The sequence below is a fragment of the Eurytemora carolleeae genome, unplaced genomic scaffold, assembly GCF_000591075.1.
Source record: "Eurytemora carolleeae unplaced genomic scaffold, Eaff_2.0 scaffold949, whole genome shotgun sequence".
NCBI lineage: Eukaryota > Metazoa > Arthropoda > Copepoda > Calanoida > Temoridae > Eurytemora > Eurytemora carolleeae.
In genome coordinates, this window is record NW_019396973.1 from 53,194 (window position 1) to 70,939 (window position 17,746).

A 17,746-nucleotide genomic window follows, 5' to 3' on the forward strand; every position below is an offset into this window, starting at 1 on the left:
TAAAACAAGTATTAATATAGAAGATACAAATGTGCAAATTACTCTATTCTTTCTCTTATAATACCCTGGAAACAGTTTAAAACACAAAAATATCAGATTTTAGTTTCCCCGAATCTACAATGAAAGTCGGCATTACAGTTCTGAGAAATTAGGAGCGCCTACGCTGAGTTTAGTACAAGACACTAAAGGTTTTGTGTGACTGTCAATCGTGAATGGAAGCGACCCCGTCTAGAGTACTATCGTGAGAACAGTAGGTTTTGTGTGAACATGTAAAGCAGGTTTTCCTTCCTAACACCCCAAATACGAAGACGACTTTTAATTTTTTTACTTACAGAGAGTGTCGTATTAATTGAACTATGAGAACTATGATCGATTGATCTAATATTCAAGTAGACAAAAGTTTATTTTTAAAAAGTGCTCATCCGGATAATTATGAAAAGTGAAGAAAATTTAACCTTTTAGTTAGTTCAAATGAACATATTTTAGCATAAATAGCAAAAGATTCTCCCTATAATCTTCTCCGTCCTTCTCCCCATCAATTTCTCCATCCTTCTCCCTATCTTCTCCGTCCTTCTACCCATCAATTTCTCCATCCTTCTCCCTATCTTCTCCATCCTTCTCTCTATCCTCTCCATCCTTCTCCCTATACTCTCCATCCTCCCTATCTTCTCCATCTCCCTTTTCTGCCTTCTCCCTATCTTCTCATCCTCTCATCCTTCTCCCTATCCTCTCCTTCCTTAATCCCTATCCTCATCTCCATCCTTCTCCCTTTTCTCTCCAGCCTTCTCTCTATCCTCTCAATCTTTCTTCCTATCCCCATTCTTCTCCCTATCTTCTCCATCCTTCTTCCTATCTTCTCCATCCTTCTCCTTATCCTCCTCTTACTTCTCTCTATCATCTCCATCCTTCTCCCTATACTCTCCATCCTTCTCCCTATCCTCTCCATCCTTCTCCCTATCTTCTCCATCCTTCTCTCTATTTTGATCCTTTTCCCTATCCTCTCCTTCCTTCTCCCTATCCACCCCAACCTTCTCCTTATCTTCTCCACCTTCTCCCTATCCTTTCTATCCTTCTCCCTATCTTCTCCATCCTTCTCCCTATAGATCTCCAGCCTTTCCTCCCTGACCCTATCCTCTCATTCCTACTCCCTGTCATCTCCATCATTCTCCCTATCCTCTTGATCCTGCTCCCTATCTTCTCCATCCTTCTCCCTATCCTTTACATCCTTCTCCCTATCCTCTCCATCCTTCTCCCTATCCTCTCCATCCTTCTCCCTATCCTCTCCATCCTTCTCCCTATCCTCTCCATCCTTCTCCCTATCCTCTCCATCCTTCTCCCTATCCTCTCCCTCCTTCTCCCTATCCTCTCCATCCTTCTCCCTATCCTCTCCACAGGGGCAGATACAGGAATTTTTTGGGGGGAACATTTTCTAGGCAGCATTTCTATTGATGTTAACCCCCCAAACTGAAATATTCCTACTGAGGGGGCAGAGGCGCAAGGCTCGCAACTAGTACTTTTGCTAGGGGGGGCAAAATATGTTTTTTGTAATGGTCTGGGGAGGGTGTAGTGGGGGGGGGCTTGCCCCCTGTTTAGAAAAATTTTCATAATAAAAGTGCTTTTTTAAGGGTTCGATGTCGAAAAAGGAAATTTTCGGTTGTTGCATGCAGATTTGACTGTGTTCAATTCAAATAGTTTTTTCTTGTGTTTTTAAAAAATGTATACTTCCAACAACTTTAAAATTAACGATATGAGTCAATCAATTCTTTTCATGTGTGTGCGGAGCGACAAAGAAAATTTGTTAAGTACCTTGTTTAATTACAGATATAATTACTAGACATAATCATTTATATTCTGAAAAAAAAACATCAAAAGACATTTAATCTTAATCATCTACATACTGTTACGTTTTCTCCTGAAGTTATTGAATTTATGATTGATCATTTTATCCAACATTCATAATCTTATTTCATTTTCGATTTTATAGAAGTTCTTTCAAAGAAGATAAACAGGTTACAGCTACTTTAACATTCTTTTTGACGAAGCAACAAACATTGTGACTAAGAATAGCGTCTTTATAGAGTTGTGATTTAGAATCTGACTTGAACATTATCAAGCCGAAAGGAGAACTCAGATATGCTTGTGACTCAAGTTACAATGAGGTCTTTAAATATTTAAATTGTATCAATTGTTACTTAGAAATGATTGTGAATTATAATTTGAGACTTAGAAAGAGTCTTAGACAAAGCTTTGTCGCCAAAAACAGGCTTAGACATATTTGTGACTTTTGCTTGTGACTGAGAATGTGTGTTAGACATAGCTAAGCCTTACAAAACTTAGGTATAGTTTTGTCTCGGAGTTATGGTTTAAAAAAGTGTCTTAGATATTATTGGGTGTGAAAAGTATGGCTGTGAGGTAATTGCAACTTAGAACTGTGACAAACAATGTGTATCATTCATAATTGAGCCCCAAAATTTTAACTTAGAATTGATTGGGACTGAGAAAGTGTTTTAGCGACTCAGAAAGTGTTTTAGACAAAGCTGTGACTTATATTTTAACTTAGAAAGTGTCTAAGACACAAATTGATTTGAAAAGCAAGACTTTAAATTATTGTGACTTAGAACTGTGACCTAGAATGATATGATGGCTTTGAATATAATTAAGCCATTAAGCCAGACAACTGGGAATTAGACATAAATGTGACTGAAACGGTGTTTCAGATCTCATTAAGACTTAGAATTGAGAGTTAGAATGGGTCTTAAACACAAGGAAGAATGTGTCTAATGCATTTTTGTTAAAGTATCTTAGACATAGTGACTTAAAAAGTGTTTAAGACATGAGTATAGTCATATAGTCGTGCATTTTAATAAGTCTTTGACAAAGTTGTGACTTAGAAAGCTTCTCAAAATAATTTTGTCTCAAAAGCATGGTTTTGTCTTAATTCTAAGGCTCATTCTAATTGAAGGTTGTAAGAAAAATTCTTATTTTGGAGACATGCAATTATGTCTAAGACACTTTCTAAGTCACCAACCCAGCAACTTGCACAATTTATCTTTTCCTCTATGTTTCAACAATTTGGCAACACTAGATGCAAACGATAAATTCATAACATTTATTATTCTGTTATCTATAAAATAATACATCACAATCTTCTGGTAAGAAAATAATTACTAATAAAATCTATAAAATGTATTTTTCAGGTTTAATTTAAAATTTTATATACCTTTGTTGTCGCAAAGGAACAAGATTCTGACGATGAACAGATAGACAAGGTATAATCCACGAATCAAAATCGATAATAAATGTTAATGGTTGACAACCTTATATATTGTAATTATCAATACATGAGTTAATGCCAAGGTTTTAATAGTTTCCAGGAGAGATATATCCTTGTTGGGTTGGATAGGAGGGGTTGTATCCATAAGACGAGCCATAAGTGTTATATGGAGCAACATTGTGTCCATTTGACGGCTTGCTTCCATAGGAGTTTCCATAAGAGCCTCCATAGTTAAATGGCTTGCTTCCATAGGAGTTTCCATAAGAGATTCCATAGGTAGACGGCTTGCCTCCATTGGAGTTTCCATAAGAATTTCCATAGGTTGTCGGCTTGCTTCCATAGGCGTTTCCATAAGACCTTCCATAAGTTAATGGCTTGCTTCCATAGAAGTTTCCATAAGAACGTTCATATGAATTTCCATAAGTTGAGGGAGAGTTGCCATATTCCGGGGTAGAATAAGTAGATCTTTTCTTTTTATAGCCCTTCTTATGGTAGCTGAAATAATTATTGTTTTTAGCATTTAACAAGTTGAAATATAATATTAGACTCACCTAGGAGATCCATATCCACTATAGCCATAGCCATGTAGAGGATATCCATATTCGTCACAATCATAGCCATAACCACCATATCCATGTCCACCATATCCATGGTCAATACCTCCATATCCATAACCATCATGACCGTAACCATGGTAGTCATCGAGACCATAATATCCATTATCGTACCCATAGCAGTTCACCTGAAAAATAAAAAAAAATATAAATCATGCAGTAATCACGTTATCACGAGTTTTCAATTCAATTCATAAAAGTCGTCAATTGCAGTTCTCAAGTTCTGGATTTTTTTATTTGTGCAGAGACACAAATTAAAAGAATTTATCATAAAATTAATAAAACTTTAAAGACTTCAAAACTTGAATTATGTTAAACTTAGAAATATATTTAAAATAAAAAACGATTTAAAACGCTCGTTTTTCGCTAGTTTTTGCATATAACTTCTTCCAGGGTAAATATTTAGATTTTGACCCTGAAAAAAAAAACATAAAACAACCCGAAAAACGATCCACGTTGAAAGCACAACACTATTGTATAGCAGAAAATATAGATACAGAAAGAGATCTTTTTTAAAGCTTAAAACATTTTTCCAGAAACTTAGCCTTAAAAATATATATATAATATATATATATGTATAAATAATATTAATATAAACATATAAATATATATACAAAGTAGTAATCTCTGTTTGACTGTTTAGAGGTCACATCTACAGGACAGATTGACCTCAACTCAACTTCTGATTAGGGAACTCGGTAGAACCCAAGGTTATAATACAAGGAAAGTTATTTCAGAGCTGTACGCATCTTTTGTACTGCAGTGTACTCTTCTCTGGGCGGTAATGTAAACACAAGACGGATGTCGAAGCCTGACAAGGTATCCATCTTTCAAATTAAAAATCAATAAAATATTCTGATCGTAGGAAACTATTATGTTAATTATCAAAATTATCAAAATTTAATGCTTTTAACCTCCATAGGATACTGAACGAACACTGATGCATCTATTCTTGTTTACAAATTCCGCACAGAGAGAACTGGTTTCAATATGTACGCAGAGTAAACGTAACTGTAATTAACTTTCCCTGCATTATAACCTTGGTAAAACCACGGAAATGTTCTTGGCTTGGTTTAACAATTTCAAGTTTAGTGAGCTGAATGTTAAAGAGAAAAATTAGTTACCAGGCAAAGCTGGGTTGCCAAGGTAAATTATAATATAAACACACAGAATTAAACTAAAAGAATACCTGATATAAGATTGAGAAGGATAAAACACTCACAAACAAGCTGAACATGATGTAGGCTGGGAATGAATTGTAAATACTCACATTAGAATAAGAATTTCATTTTTATACCCAACTAAAGTGTACTGCATTGTTTACAAATAAAGTTTCTGAGAGACTGAAAATAATTAAATTAAATATGCAGTACACATTAGCTTGTACATTGTAGTGCAGTACAGCAGATCGAAAGTAATTTTTTACTACAGTTTCTTGGGGTAATATCTTTTTTTACATCTAAACATTTATTTCGTGAATAGTAATTGATGGCATCTAATGGCATACATAATAATTAATTCCACTATTTTACAATTATTTCCGAATTTAAAGATTTATTATTAAAATATGATAAAGGAACTCTGCCTTCTATATTTAAACTTTCCACTATTTTACAATTATTTCCGAGTTTAAGATTTATTATCAAAATATGATAAAGGAACTCTGCCTTCTATATTTAAACTTTGCTTTTCTCTTTGTTTGTAAAATAAAACGTCAAAACGGCTGAACCGATCAGGCCCAAAATTTTGTGGGACCTCACGATCCCAGGAAAGTTTCATGGCTAGGAAAAATGAAAAAAATGCCTTAAAAAATTTGGATTTTTTTAAATCCACGAAACAAATTGCTAAAAGAGCAACAATTATAAGTTAGAAATGTACATTCAAGTTCCTTGTTAACTATGACTTGATAATGAAGACGTGTCTAAACGGAGAAAGATTACACAAATCTGAAGCCTCTCTGTTGGTATATATAAAACATATAAAGAATATATATATGAATATAGTAATAGATAAACATATATATGATTTTACCAATATGACAAATTTAAAATGTATAATCTTTATTTATATATTTATCATAATAAACTCTATTTATTTATTCATTTATATAATGAATTTAGTCATAGATTGAAAGGCTATGATAAGTTGTATCTCATGAAGTCTTATATAACTAACCTTGTAGAGTCAGATTGAGCATGGATGTACATGTCAGTTCTGTGAATAAAACAAAACCGGATTATCGATATTTTATGAACAACATTTTAAACCAAAAAAATTCAAAAATATTTTTGGATCATTGAAAAAAAATCCCCGAAACCAAATATTAAAAAAAAATATTTAAAAACTTGCTGGGAAAATTTTTATGCTATTGTTTTCCATTTCATAAAATTCATTAAAAATTGAATGAAATACCACATAAATTCCGAAAAAATTTAGAGTGGAAATTTGCAGTAAATGTTATATCAAGTTATAACCTTAGAACTGTTACGGCTTCAAAAATGCAAAAAATTGGCTAGCAGAACTAGGAGAATTTTGTGGTTAAATGAAGATTTTTTGTGTTGTTTATTTTACACTTTTTGTTAGATTATATATTTTGATTGTACGCTATATCCATAGAGAAAAGAATATATATTAGAGGGGAATTTACTAGGAGAAGTGTAAAACGGCCATTTTGTTGTACTGTTTCCATACTGCAGGTGTACTTCACATATTTATGCTATATAACCTTTTGGGCCCTGGAATATCATTTTATATAAAATCGAAAATTATTGTTAAAAGAAAACCAAATTATGAAATAGGTTTTATAATTGACCAATGATCATTTCACATAGACTCTATGCCTTTCACTTTACAAACGATGATTTTCCGTTATAACTATAAATCAAATGATGTTTTTTATTCACCTAATTCATTATAAAGTTTATTTAACAGCTTAAAAAATTCGAAATTGAAATGAATAGTCTAGGGAACATACTGTATTAATGTATTCTACTGCATATAATTTGTGAACATTTACATGATTTGTACACTTTGAACTCCCTTTCAGGCTGAAAGGGACTGGAAAAATTCATACCGAGAGATTCTTTAAATTCCCCTCTAATATATATTCTATTCTCTATGGCTATATCACGTCAAATTAAAGTAAATTTAAATCTCCTATGTTTTCAATCCTACTTCTAAGAGTTGAAGAGTTATTGAGAAAAACTAATTTTAATTTCTAATATGTAACTAAATAAATTTGCTTATCTCATACTCATCTTGCATAAAATTAAAACTAGAGGAGCTACGAGGTAACAAAGTTGAACCTGTAATGTCGCATAAATTTTACTTTCTCCTTCCGTTCTATTTGTAGTTAGCTTTGCGTGATTTTTATCTCTATATTCTTCTTAATACATCAATATCTCGTTCTCGGTTCGTGCCCCCCCCCCCCCCCCCCCCATTGTTAAGGCCCTGGCCCTTTTGCCCGTAATTTGGAGAGTGGCATAAGAGAGCTAAAATAGAGAGAGAGAGAAATGCCGGTACTGACTCGGACCGTTGCAATTGTCGGCCTTTAAGCCAGAATCCAGATATATATTCCCCTTCCCCCGGGTATATATATATATAATATATAGTAGTAGAGTAGACTGAGTTGTAGTGTAGAGTAGGCTTGATTCCTTTCAGCCAAGGTAGATTAGAAATCAGCTGTTACACGAACCTCGGAATTGTTTTCTTTTTGAATAATGTAAATGTCATATTTTCTAAAATGTTATATGTTTGATAATTTTAGCAAGTTTAGACCTAAACTTTCCGGAAATGATGTCTGTTGTTGCAATCATCTTATTTCAGCAGGACCAAAAACTGTTAAATGTTATTTTACCAATATATGCTATGTACACAGGATTTCAAAATAAGTGTGAATTTAGAACCGTCTGCAAAATACGTGGCGCAAGTAAGAAATTAATTTCTACAGTTCAGTTATCAGTTTAAAAAAAAGGTTTTCTGTAAAAATTAATTCATACTGTAACATTTTTTAACCCTGTCACGATTGGGGGAGGGGGTGTTTTCCACCCCCCTGGTTTTTTTTTCGAAATAACTTTAAAAATCAGAAATGGGTAATAACTGTTTTATTAATTAAGGTACAGGGCATAATTCATTTTAAGAGCCCTTGAAAAATGGATGTAATAGCATGTGTCACATGTTAATATTTGTCTAAAGTAAAACATTTATTTTTGAACATTTTTCCGACTTACTTTTTGAACTTTTTTAAATACGCCCTTACCATTGAATATATATAGGTATATTTTTTTTTTAATGAGTAGGCCTTGAAAAGTTGGACTATGGACATGTATCACACTCCCTTATCTCAACTCTAAATAATAAGGGGGAAACCTCCCCCGCCATCTATGTAAGACAAAAAAAAAGTCCACTTGAGACAGAATAAAAGAAATAATTCAAACACGAAAGAACTTCAAGGAAGCGTGAATTAATTCGAAGAGACTCTCCGTTTTCAGCGTGGCATTTACAACAGAGCCTTTATAAGCTTTCTTTAATAAAAATTAATGAGAAATTTATTATCTTTTAAACAATGGTTTTTAACGGTATTTCTCTATTAAAATGTGTTGCGGATTTCGTGCTACAGAAACAACGAGAAAAATCATATAATGTTATTGATCACATTATTGATCAGCTGTATAGTTTGTGGAAGGTTGAACCATATCATATTGGTAATAATACGATGGAGGCCATGCTCTTTGCAGTACATAGCAACATTTAATAACGTCCTCATCAGTTCTAAAACAAAATGATCAAATAAAAACAGAATCATTCATCAATCAGTTAAGGTTTAAAGGGTACCAACTGTGAATTGGACATCACATAAGAGGTATGATTCATTTGGTGAACTGTCCCATTTTGACATGTAGTCTGTTCGTATACTGTACATTGTACAGTGTACAATAAAGCTGCTCAATATGTCGGTACCGTACTTCAAGTTTCCGTGGCATGCCTGCACAGTATCTTTAAGATTTTCTTTTTAAAAAATTACCCTATTCAGAAAATGTTCGAGACCATGCATCTTTCAATAAAGACAATGTCATCACTGTTAATATTCGAATTAATTGAAAAGAAAAACTGTACACAGCTGGTTTAAGCATATGTTAAAATCTAAGACTGAGTCACGAAAATCTAACTTGATTTTTATTATTCAAAGAAACAGTAAAATAGTCAGATTTACAACGGTTTCCTTGGAATCTTTGTCTGATCAAGTTTAAGTTAGATATTTATGTTTTTGTTTTTTAAAACTGATAATTTTCATCTACAAAAGTGACTTAGCATTTTTTGCTTCAGAATTAATGGAAAATCAATTTGAATAAAACATTTTAGACGACGGTATCTTTCATTAATAAGATGAATGTTTCAAGGTTACCGGTGTGATTCGGAAACGCCTAATTTTTATACTTTAAATAGCCGGGCGGGTCACTTAAAGTTAAGATTTGTGTAGGACTAAATGAAGATTAAACTCAAAAATAATTAAAAATAAAAGTTTGAAAAAATTAAGATATGGCTGCATGTCAACATTTGAATTATGTTCACTGCAAAAGACCCTAAAAAAAAAGAATAAATTAAATCATTATCTTTACGGAGAGTGTTGTCAAATTTTCAACTTTAAACATACTTTTAAATTTTGTTCTATCATTTAGTGACAAAAATGGTTGTAATAATTTTTTCAGAGAATTCATAAAAAATGATAGATGTGATACTTATTTGTTCCAGAATACTTCTTTTAGTTTTCAGGTATAGTTTAATAATTATTCTAAATTTCCAAAAGTAGGGATAAGCCTCAAAAGTTTCATTAAGAAGGATGAGTGGGAAACAGAATGAACGATACTTTACCATTTTAAAATTAAATCACTCAGATTCAGACAGCTATAAAAAGGTGCATCAGTTTAAAAAAATAAGTCGACTTTGAGCGCATCAAATTAAAGTAAATTTAAGAGCTTGAAACCACTGTGAGATGTATACATATAGGTGTAAAGGGTATTTCACATAGAGTATTACTCTATGGTATTTCACATAGATAAAGATATAGATTGCAAATAAGACGACATTTCTCAACTTACCAGATATAAATGTACAGAGATGTTTAAAATATATTCCAAAATTAAAGATTACCCAGGTTGGTTGTGAACATTGGCTGTTCTTATGTCATTGAGTACATTCAATGTGCATAAGTTCTGTAGATAGAAATTGTGTGTACATAAGCTATCTATGTTTATTTATTAATCTATGGTATTTCATGTTGTGAATCGTTAAAAATGTTTATTATTTAATGACATATTACGTTATGATTAAACTTTTCCTAATTCCTAAACTTTTATTAATAAAAGTAACATTCAACACACTTTAATATTATTTGAGAGTGCATTGCATGGACATTTAAAAAAAGCATTCTTTAACGAACTCTTCACGGGCAGCCGTAGTACATTTGAATTTCCGAGCCGGGTCAACCTTTCCGGTCCCAGTTTGTACTCTACCTAGCTTTATGGACAGGACTAGCCGGTGCTACAAGGTTGACGTTGTCAGGCTTTATGTTTCATACGGGTTGAATTTACTTTTACTAAAGGGGCAGAGGTACGTGACTCTTGGGGTTTAAACATTTGTGTAGATTTACATTAAGAAATAAGAAAAGAGGTATAAAGCGAACCATGAAAATAATATTTCTTACAAAAAACATTTAATATTAACAAAATGGCTTTACCCTATTTATAAAACCCGGTTTCCGCGACATTGGGTTTTTATACCGATACCCTGCCTTAAGCTTTGGCCTTGGGCTCTGTTATACGGTAACCGCCAAAAAAGTTCGATGAACAAAAGTTTTCGGGAATAAAGTCCTAAATTTTGGCACTAAAAAAGTCCTTAAAATAAAAAGTCTTTGGATTTAAAGTCTTGCCACATTGAGACTTTTTTTTCTAGGACTTTTTTTCTGGTTCCAGTATGATTTTATACAAAAATATCCACGGAAACAAGTTCTATTTTAGTAGAAAACCCATGGGAACAAAGGATGTTTACAACCATGCAAAAAAAAGTGGCAATTAATATAAAAACCCTTGGACATATTCAATATGCAGATGCATAGAAAAAAAGTCCTTTTTATAAAAACGTTTTAGATTTGACCTCATTTTTACAAGACTTAGGACTTTTTTCTTTAGGACTTTAATTCCTGTGATCTTATTTCCTGAGACTTAAATGGCAGCTCCCATATTTTTTTAGGATAAAAAAACCAGGAATCTAAAACTCAGGACTTTATTTCCAGTGACATTTTGTCCTAGGATTTCAGAAAATTGTGACTTTTTTTACCAAATTTTTTATTTCCAGGTTTTTTTTCCAGAAACTTTTTTTCCTGTGACTTTCTTACATAGATTCCTGTTATACATTGTTATTGACTTTACTATAGGAATAAGAGTACATTGTACAATGTATTGTACTTGTACGTATAATTTGGTTAATAAAATATATTTGTCGGTGTATGAATTCTGTACAAAGGGAATGGGATACATCTGCATATAGTATCTAGAAGACGTTGTCCATTGTACAATATATGTACAATGTATTGTATACAATTACCTAATTATGTACAAGTATACTCTATAAAACGTTGTCATGATTGTGGACTTCTTTATTCCTTTGAGTATGAAATTTCGCTCAAGATTGTAATTAGTTACTGATTTTTTTTCTAAAATTTTCCCCGAAACATTTACGATCATTCTTCAAAATGGAAAAACTTTAAATTTATAAAAAAAATGAAGAGGATGATTCTTTAAAAGAAATTAAATATTTGAAAGTAATATAAATAAATACCTTGTCATGAAACATAAAAAATCCGCAATAATTATTGTAAAAACCCCCTGTTTAGTTGTTATTGTAATGATCTAGAACCTGCTTCTCTTGATAGTAACCAGGTAAACAATAAATATATCTTTATTTATTTTTATTTGATGTTTTTCCTTCTATTTTTCCGACATCTACATTCTAGTTTTATAGAATTATCTCTCTGTATAGTAATCAGGAAAAAACACTAAAATTTTGAAGAAAATTATATGTTTTTTTGAGAATCTTAAGATAATGTGTTATACCTGAACCTAAACTTTAACCTAAACCTAAACCTAAACCTAAACCTAAACCTAAACCTAAACCTAAACCTAAACCTAAACCTAAACCTAAACCTAAACCTAAACCTAAACCTAAATCAAACCTGCCCTCCCTTCCCCTCCCTTAATTTTTGTACTTTTTTTTAGAGGATTACTGACCCTAGAGCTAGAGTTGAAACAAGAAATATTAATGAAGATTATACGTAATATTATAATTATTTATTTTTACTGTTTTTTTATACTGACTCACCTTTGTTAAAATTAGTTAACTCAAATTTCCAATTTTATATATTTTATTTAAAACTTTGATATTTCAAAGACAAATGGAGAAGAAAATCAAGTTTATGGAGCAAAAATATTTTACTATTTAAGCTCTCAAAAGATGGCTTATACGTTTTTGTTGTATCTTTAAAGGGAGTGTTCGCGAAAAATGAAAGGGGGTATAGGCTTAATGCGATAAAAAAGCGCTTTCAATCGCTACTAATCTTACTTCTATCTGTTGCGTCTATAAGGAGAAAATTGTTAAAGACGTCTCATACCGAATAACATGGCGTTCATACAAATTGAGAAAATTGCAACATACGACTTAGACCGTAAACAAATCAAGTTAATTTCAAACAAATCATTCGGATATTACAACCTATAGTCATCGATTATCTTTCGCCACATTTATATATAGTTTATTTTTCATAATATATTTTAATTGTTATGATCTGTAAGTTACTTATAAAAACATTTATTCCTGTTTCGAGGATTTTTGGTAATGAAGACGACATTTTCATATTTTTTAGGAATGTTCGAAAACAAGTTGTAAGCTAAATATTATTTTAAAAAACTAAATCAAAGCTAGTATGAAATATCAAATATATACAAATGTGGCGAAAGATAATCGATGACTATAGGTTGTAATATCTGAATGATTTGTTTGACATTAATTTGATTTTTTTACGGTCTAAGTCGTATGTTCCAACTTCCTCATTTTGTATGGGCGCTACGCTCTTCGGTATGAAACGTCTTTAACAATTTTCTCCTTATAGACGCAACAGTAAGATTAATAGCAATCAAAAGCGCTTTTTTATCGCATTAAGCCTATACCCCCTTTCATTTTTCGCGAACACTCCCTTTAAAAAAGTCGAAGATAGTCGATTATTAAGAAATTTTGGTTGAATTCTCTTTGATTAAAATTTATATATCGTAAAGTAATATACTGAGACTCAAAAAGAAATTTCGTAATTTTTTTTATTTCCTAACTCTGTATTGTTTAAAAACCGAATACCTATTATGTTATGGAACGTTTACTTATTTTAGGGTCAACTAAATGCTTTTTATCATCTATTCATCAGTATAAGCCTTACTTTTTAACGATTACTGTTACAGAAGAAAAAGCCGCTTTATATATATTTATATATATAGGATTAAATACCCAAATAAGTGAACAGTCCCTTTAAATGGTTTCTATTTTGTAGATTTGAAGTATGGAGCGGTGTGGAGTATTATATAAAGTTTGTTCTCACAGATTCTGTAGCAGACGAACTAGCGAAGACGATTACCAAACAGATATTCCAGGTAAATCAGCTGAATACCAAACATTTGGAAATATGAACATTTCGATCGAAATTTTGAACAGAAAGTTCGTAATTTAGAATTCCTTTATGCAAAAGAGATTGAGAAATCCATTGAAAATTATGCACCAACTTTTTCTCTTTTTTATATAAAGCCTTGTGTCCGAATTTAATAAATTTAAGCCGCGGCTTAAATCTGCCAAAAACCGGTTTCAATTGAGCGCCGGCTTAAATCTTGAAAAATACAATACAATTTTAAAGGGAACCAACCATTTTGAACCGTGGCTTAAATTTAAGCCACGGCTCAAATTCTTTAAATTCGGCCTCTGGGCAGTCAAGTCAAAAGCTACAAATCGTTTGTTTCTAGCCTCATGGTTTAAAATCCTGAAAAATTTACATTATTAAAGGGAGTGACCGGCTAGGCATGGTAGTTGAGCTGAAAGTGCAGTATTGTACAGAAAAACTTTTGGATTCATTTGATACCAATGAGACAAGTTTACGGTGTACAATTTTTAAATATGAGTGTAAAGTATCACCAGTTGTTTCAGTCAGCAGAAGAAACTTTTTTTACAATTATTTAATAACCCAAACAAATAAATCCTAAAGTTTTCTCTACAATACTGCAATTTCAGCTTCACTAGCATCTCTAGCCGGTCTCTCCCTTTAAAACTTGGATTAACTTGTCTTGTTTCAGGTCAATAGTAGAATAGGAGAAACTACAGAATCTACTGTAACAGATTTACATGAATCTGTTACGGGTATTGAAGATTTTATAACAGATGTTGATGAGACAGATAACAGATTACTGATAAATCCTGTAGATATTACAGTTCGCCAGTTTAATAGAATAATTAGCTTTCAGCTTCCTGCCACAGAGAGACGGGGAAATAGGTAGGAACAAGGTTGTAATGCAAGGAAAGTTATTTCAGAGGTGTACGCATATTTTGTACTGCAGTGTACTGTCTCTGGGTGGTAATGAAAACACAAGACGGATGTCACAGCCTGACATGGGATCCATCTTTCACATAACAAATCAATGAAATATTCTGGTCATAGGAAACTATTATGTGAATTATCAAAATTATCAAAATTCAATGCTTTTAACTTCCTCGGATGCTAAACGAACACTGATGCATCTATTCTTGTTTACAAATTCCACCAGAGAGAACTGGCTTCAATATGTACGCAGAGTATACGCAACTGCAATTAACTTTTCTTGCATAGTAACCTTGGGTAGGAGAATGTCATTAACGCACTATTTCCAAAAACAGCTAACTTTCAAACCTCCTTTTCGATCTCTTGTTTGTTTTCAAGGTACATCCTGACCAGAACAGCATTTGGGCCCGTGGGAAAAAAATCAACTTTTTTTTAGCCTATAACACCCCCAGGTCCACCCACGAGTGTCCGCAAAAAAATTCAGCCCAATCGGTCCAACCGTTTGGCCAGCTATGCGCAACATATATATAAATGTCTTGTTTTAGTACATAGATAGATATCAAATCAAATCAAAACAAATCAAAGACCATTTTGAAGTCTTTTCTTATATCTTTTGTTTACAGGGTCGTCTTATTCCTATAAAAATATCTAATTCAAGTTATTTTTTAAGCATTGTGTATCGAAGCAATGAGAAGTCTGTGGATTTTTGTCCTACGTCGGATATAAACTCGAATTCTACTGTTCTCATGACGCTTTCTACCAGCTCACATAAACCGGTTCTAGTCCATATCAAGGTCCTTCTTAAAGGTAAGATCAAAGCAACTTCAAAGCAATTCAGTTTTTGCCAGAAACTCAGATTATCTTTGCAACCCGACGTTTTGGACCTTTGCTTTTTCAAACTAAAAAATCTGTTAAATCAAATCACGTGGATTTAATAGTTCTGTCAATATTCCAGAAATCACAATTTGACCTATTAAACATAATTTGTAAGCCTTTTCCCTTTTATACTTTTTTGTCGGCATATGCATTTTGAATGAAAATGTATAAAATAAACAAATCCGTAAAGTAAAAGATTGTTGAATAATAGACCAAAACACGCTTGATTTCAAATAGAAGAAACCGAATGCTGCTCACTCTGGTTAGTCCGGGGTGAAATAGTCTAATTATCAAAGGTTTAAACCATTAGGTTGAAAAGATATGGAGATAACACATTTGAGTTTGATTGATTTTAAACTTGTATAAACATTAAACAATACTTCAAGGCCAAAATTTGGAACATTATCTTACAGAACAGAAAGGGGCCAGGGGAGCGGGAGGGGCTGTATATATCTACCTGTTAAAAAATATATTGTTAATTTTAAAATAAGTTTTAATTCCTTTATTTTTTTTACTGTTCCGGCTTCTCATACTTATCATTGCAATTTTAACCACAATTTTTGCTTCCAGGGAAAACTGCAGGATGGAATAGGTAATTTTTTATATTGATTTTGATTAAAAAGAGAAAAAAACATGCTGGGGAAAGGAAGGGGGGGGGGGGTACGATATGAATGCGTTATCAATTTTATCTAACATTTTTCATTTGAGATTTTGATAAAACCCGCATGAAAGTGCATTGGTTTTAAACTGAATTGAAATGAAGAATGTTAAAAAAAATCGTTGAATTAAAAAATCCTAAGCTGAGTTCAAAACTTTTGAATGGACGAAACTAATCGAAATTGGTTCAAATTCTCTGATTTCTCAAATTGTCCGAATTCCCTTAATCTCAAATTACTGAGTAAAGAGAAAATTGGTTTAAATCAAATACAAACTTGGTATAACTAGAGTTCAACTATTTCCCGATATTTATTAATTCTGGCCTCAACTTAGTTACTAGGTTAATTTTTAGAACAAAGACTGGAGTATATGAGAGTAGCACTAGTATAACTCCAGTCACCACCAGGATACGGTACTTTCAACCAAACCTACTCCCACCAGGATATATTAATATTAAGGTAAGTAACCCAACCTACTCCCACCAGGGTATATTAATATTAACGTAAGAAACCCAACCTACTCCCACCAAGATATATTAATATTAAGGTAAGGAACCCAACCTACTCCCACCAGGGTATATTAATATTAAGGTAAGTAACCCAACCTACTCCCACCGGGGTATATTAATATTAAGGTAAGTAACCCAACCTACTCCTAACAGGGTATATAAATATTAAAGCAATGAGTCCAACCTACTCCCACCAGAGTATATTAATATTAAGGTAAGTAGCCCAAACTACTCCTACCAGGGTATATAAATATTAAGGTAAGGAATCTAACCTACTCCACCCAGGCAATATAAATATTAAGGTAAGGAACTCAACCTACTCCTACCAGGTTATATAAGTATAATGGTAAGGAACCCAACATACTCCCACAAGGGTATATCAATATTAAGGTAAGTAACCCAACCTACTCCCACTAGGGTATATTAATATTAAGGTAAGGAACCCAACCTACTCCCACCAAGATTTATGTATTAAGGTACGTAACCCAACCTACTCCCACTAGGGTATATCAATATTAAGGTAAGGAACCCAACCTACTCCCACCAAGATATATTAATATTAAGGTAAGGAACCCAACCTACTCCCACCAAGATATATTAATATTAAGGTAAGGAACCCAACCTACTCCCACCAAGGAATAGTAATATTAAGGTAAGTAGCCCAAACTACTCCTACCAGGGTATGTAAATATTAAGGTAAGGAACCTAACCTACTCCCACCAGGGAATAAAAATATTAAGGTAAGGAACCCAACCTACTCCTACCAGGGTATATAAATATTAAGGTAAGTAACCCAACCTACTCCTACCAGGGAATTTAATATTAAGGTAAGTAACCCAACCTACTCCCACCAGGGAATAATAATATTAAGGTAAGGAACCCTACCTACTCCCTCCAGGGTATATTAATATCAAGGTAAGTAACCCAACCTTCTCCTACCAAGGTGTATAAATATTAAGGTGAGCCAGGGTATATAAGACAAGGGTGAACATTTGGAAAATTACACTTTAGTTTTTAATCTTTTGTTAATAATGGTAGGTGAGTATGAGAGAAGATTCAGATTGCCTGTGTTCTCTAATTTCTATTCAGAACCCTACATGTCCTTTCCATGATGATATTGGATCCGCCATGAGGTAAACTCAGGGGCGCAATTAGTCATTTTCTGAAGGGGGGGGAAATTATTATTTTTATTA

At 32.8% G+C, this 17,746-nt stretch overlaps 2 protein-coding genes and 1 long non-coding RNA gene across 3 annotated transcripts; 1 reads left to right on the forward strand and 2 right to left on the reverse strand.

The window, feature by feature from the left end:
• Positions 1–3,095: 3,095 nt before the first annotated feature.
• On the reverse strand, positions 3,096–5,183 carry LOC111710671 (probable peroxisomal membrane protein PEX13). Its single transcript, XM_023484793.1, has 4 exons — positions 5,078–5,183; positions 3,826–4,016; positions 3,318–3,769; positions 3,096–3,220 (listed from the first exon to the last, which is right to left on the reverse strand). Exons 1-3 carry the CDS (start codon positions 5,123–5,125, stop codon positions 3,361–3,363), a joined length of 648 nt encoding a protein of 215 aa, XP_023340561.1. The 5' UTR covers positions 5,126–5,183; the 3' UTR covers positions 3,096–3,220; positions 3,318–3,360.
• A 3,273-nt stretch (positions 5,184–8,456) lies between these two features.
• LOC111710662 (uncharacterized) lies at positions 8,457–8,962 on the reverse strand. Its single transcript, XR_002767101.1, has 2 exons — positions 8,912–8,962; positions 8,457–8,658 (listed from the first exon to the last, which is right to left on the reverse strand). It is a non-coding gene; the product is annotated as an uncharacterized LOC111710662 (long non-coding RNA).
• Positions 8,963–9,594: 632 nt separating this feature from the next.
• Positions 9,595–17,690, forward strand: LOC111710665 (uncharacterized). Its single transcript, XM_023484788.1, has 9 exons — positions 9,595–9,660; positions 11,780–11,825; positions 12,162–12,217; positions 13,481–13,580; positions 14,271–14,467; positions 15,183–15,319; positions 15,959–15,980; positions 16,398–16,503; positions 17,592–17,690. Exons 1-9 carry the CDS (start codon positions 9,611–9,613, stop codon positions 17,688–17,690), a joined length of 813 nt encoding a protein of 270 aa, XP_023340556.1. The 5' UTR covers positions 9,595–9,610.
• The last annotated feature ends 56 nt before the right edge of the window (positions 17,691–17,746 follow it).

Coding starts and splice junctions, on each gene's coding strand:
- LOC111710671 (XM_023484793.1), bottom strand. CDS start 5,125: ATGTTCAGCTTGTTTGTGAGTGTTTTATCCTTCTCAATCTTATATCAG. Junction 4,017..5,077: donor CCTTCTCAATCTTATATCAG/GTATTCTTTTAG, acceptor TTTATTTTTCAG/GTGAACTGCTATGGGTACGA. Junction 3,770..3,825: donor AGTGGATATGGATCTCCTAG/GTGAGTCTAATA, acceptor TAATTATTTCAG/CTACCATAAGAAGGGCTATA.
- LOC111710665 (XM_023484788.1), top strand. CDS start 9,611: ATGATAGATGTGATACTTATTTGTTCCAGAATACTTCTTTTAGTTTTC. Junction 14,468..15,182: donor ACAGAGAGACGGGGAAATAG/GTAGGAACAAGG, acceptor TTATTTTTTAAG/CATTGTGTATCGAAGCAATG. Junction 15,320..15,958: donor TATCAAGGTCCTTCTTAAAG/GTAAGATCAAAG, acceptor TTTTGCTTCCAG/GGAAAACTGCAGGATGGAAT.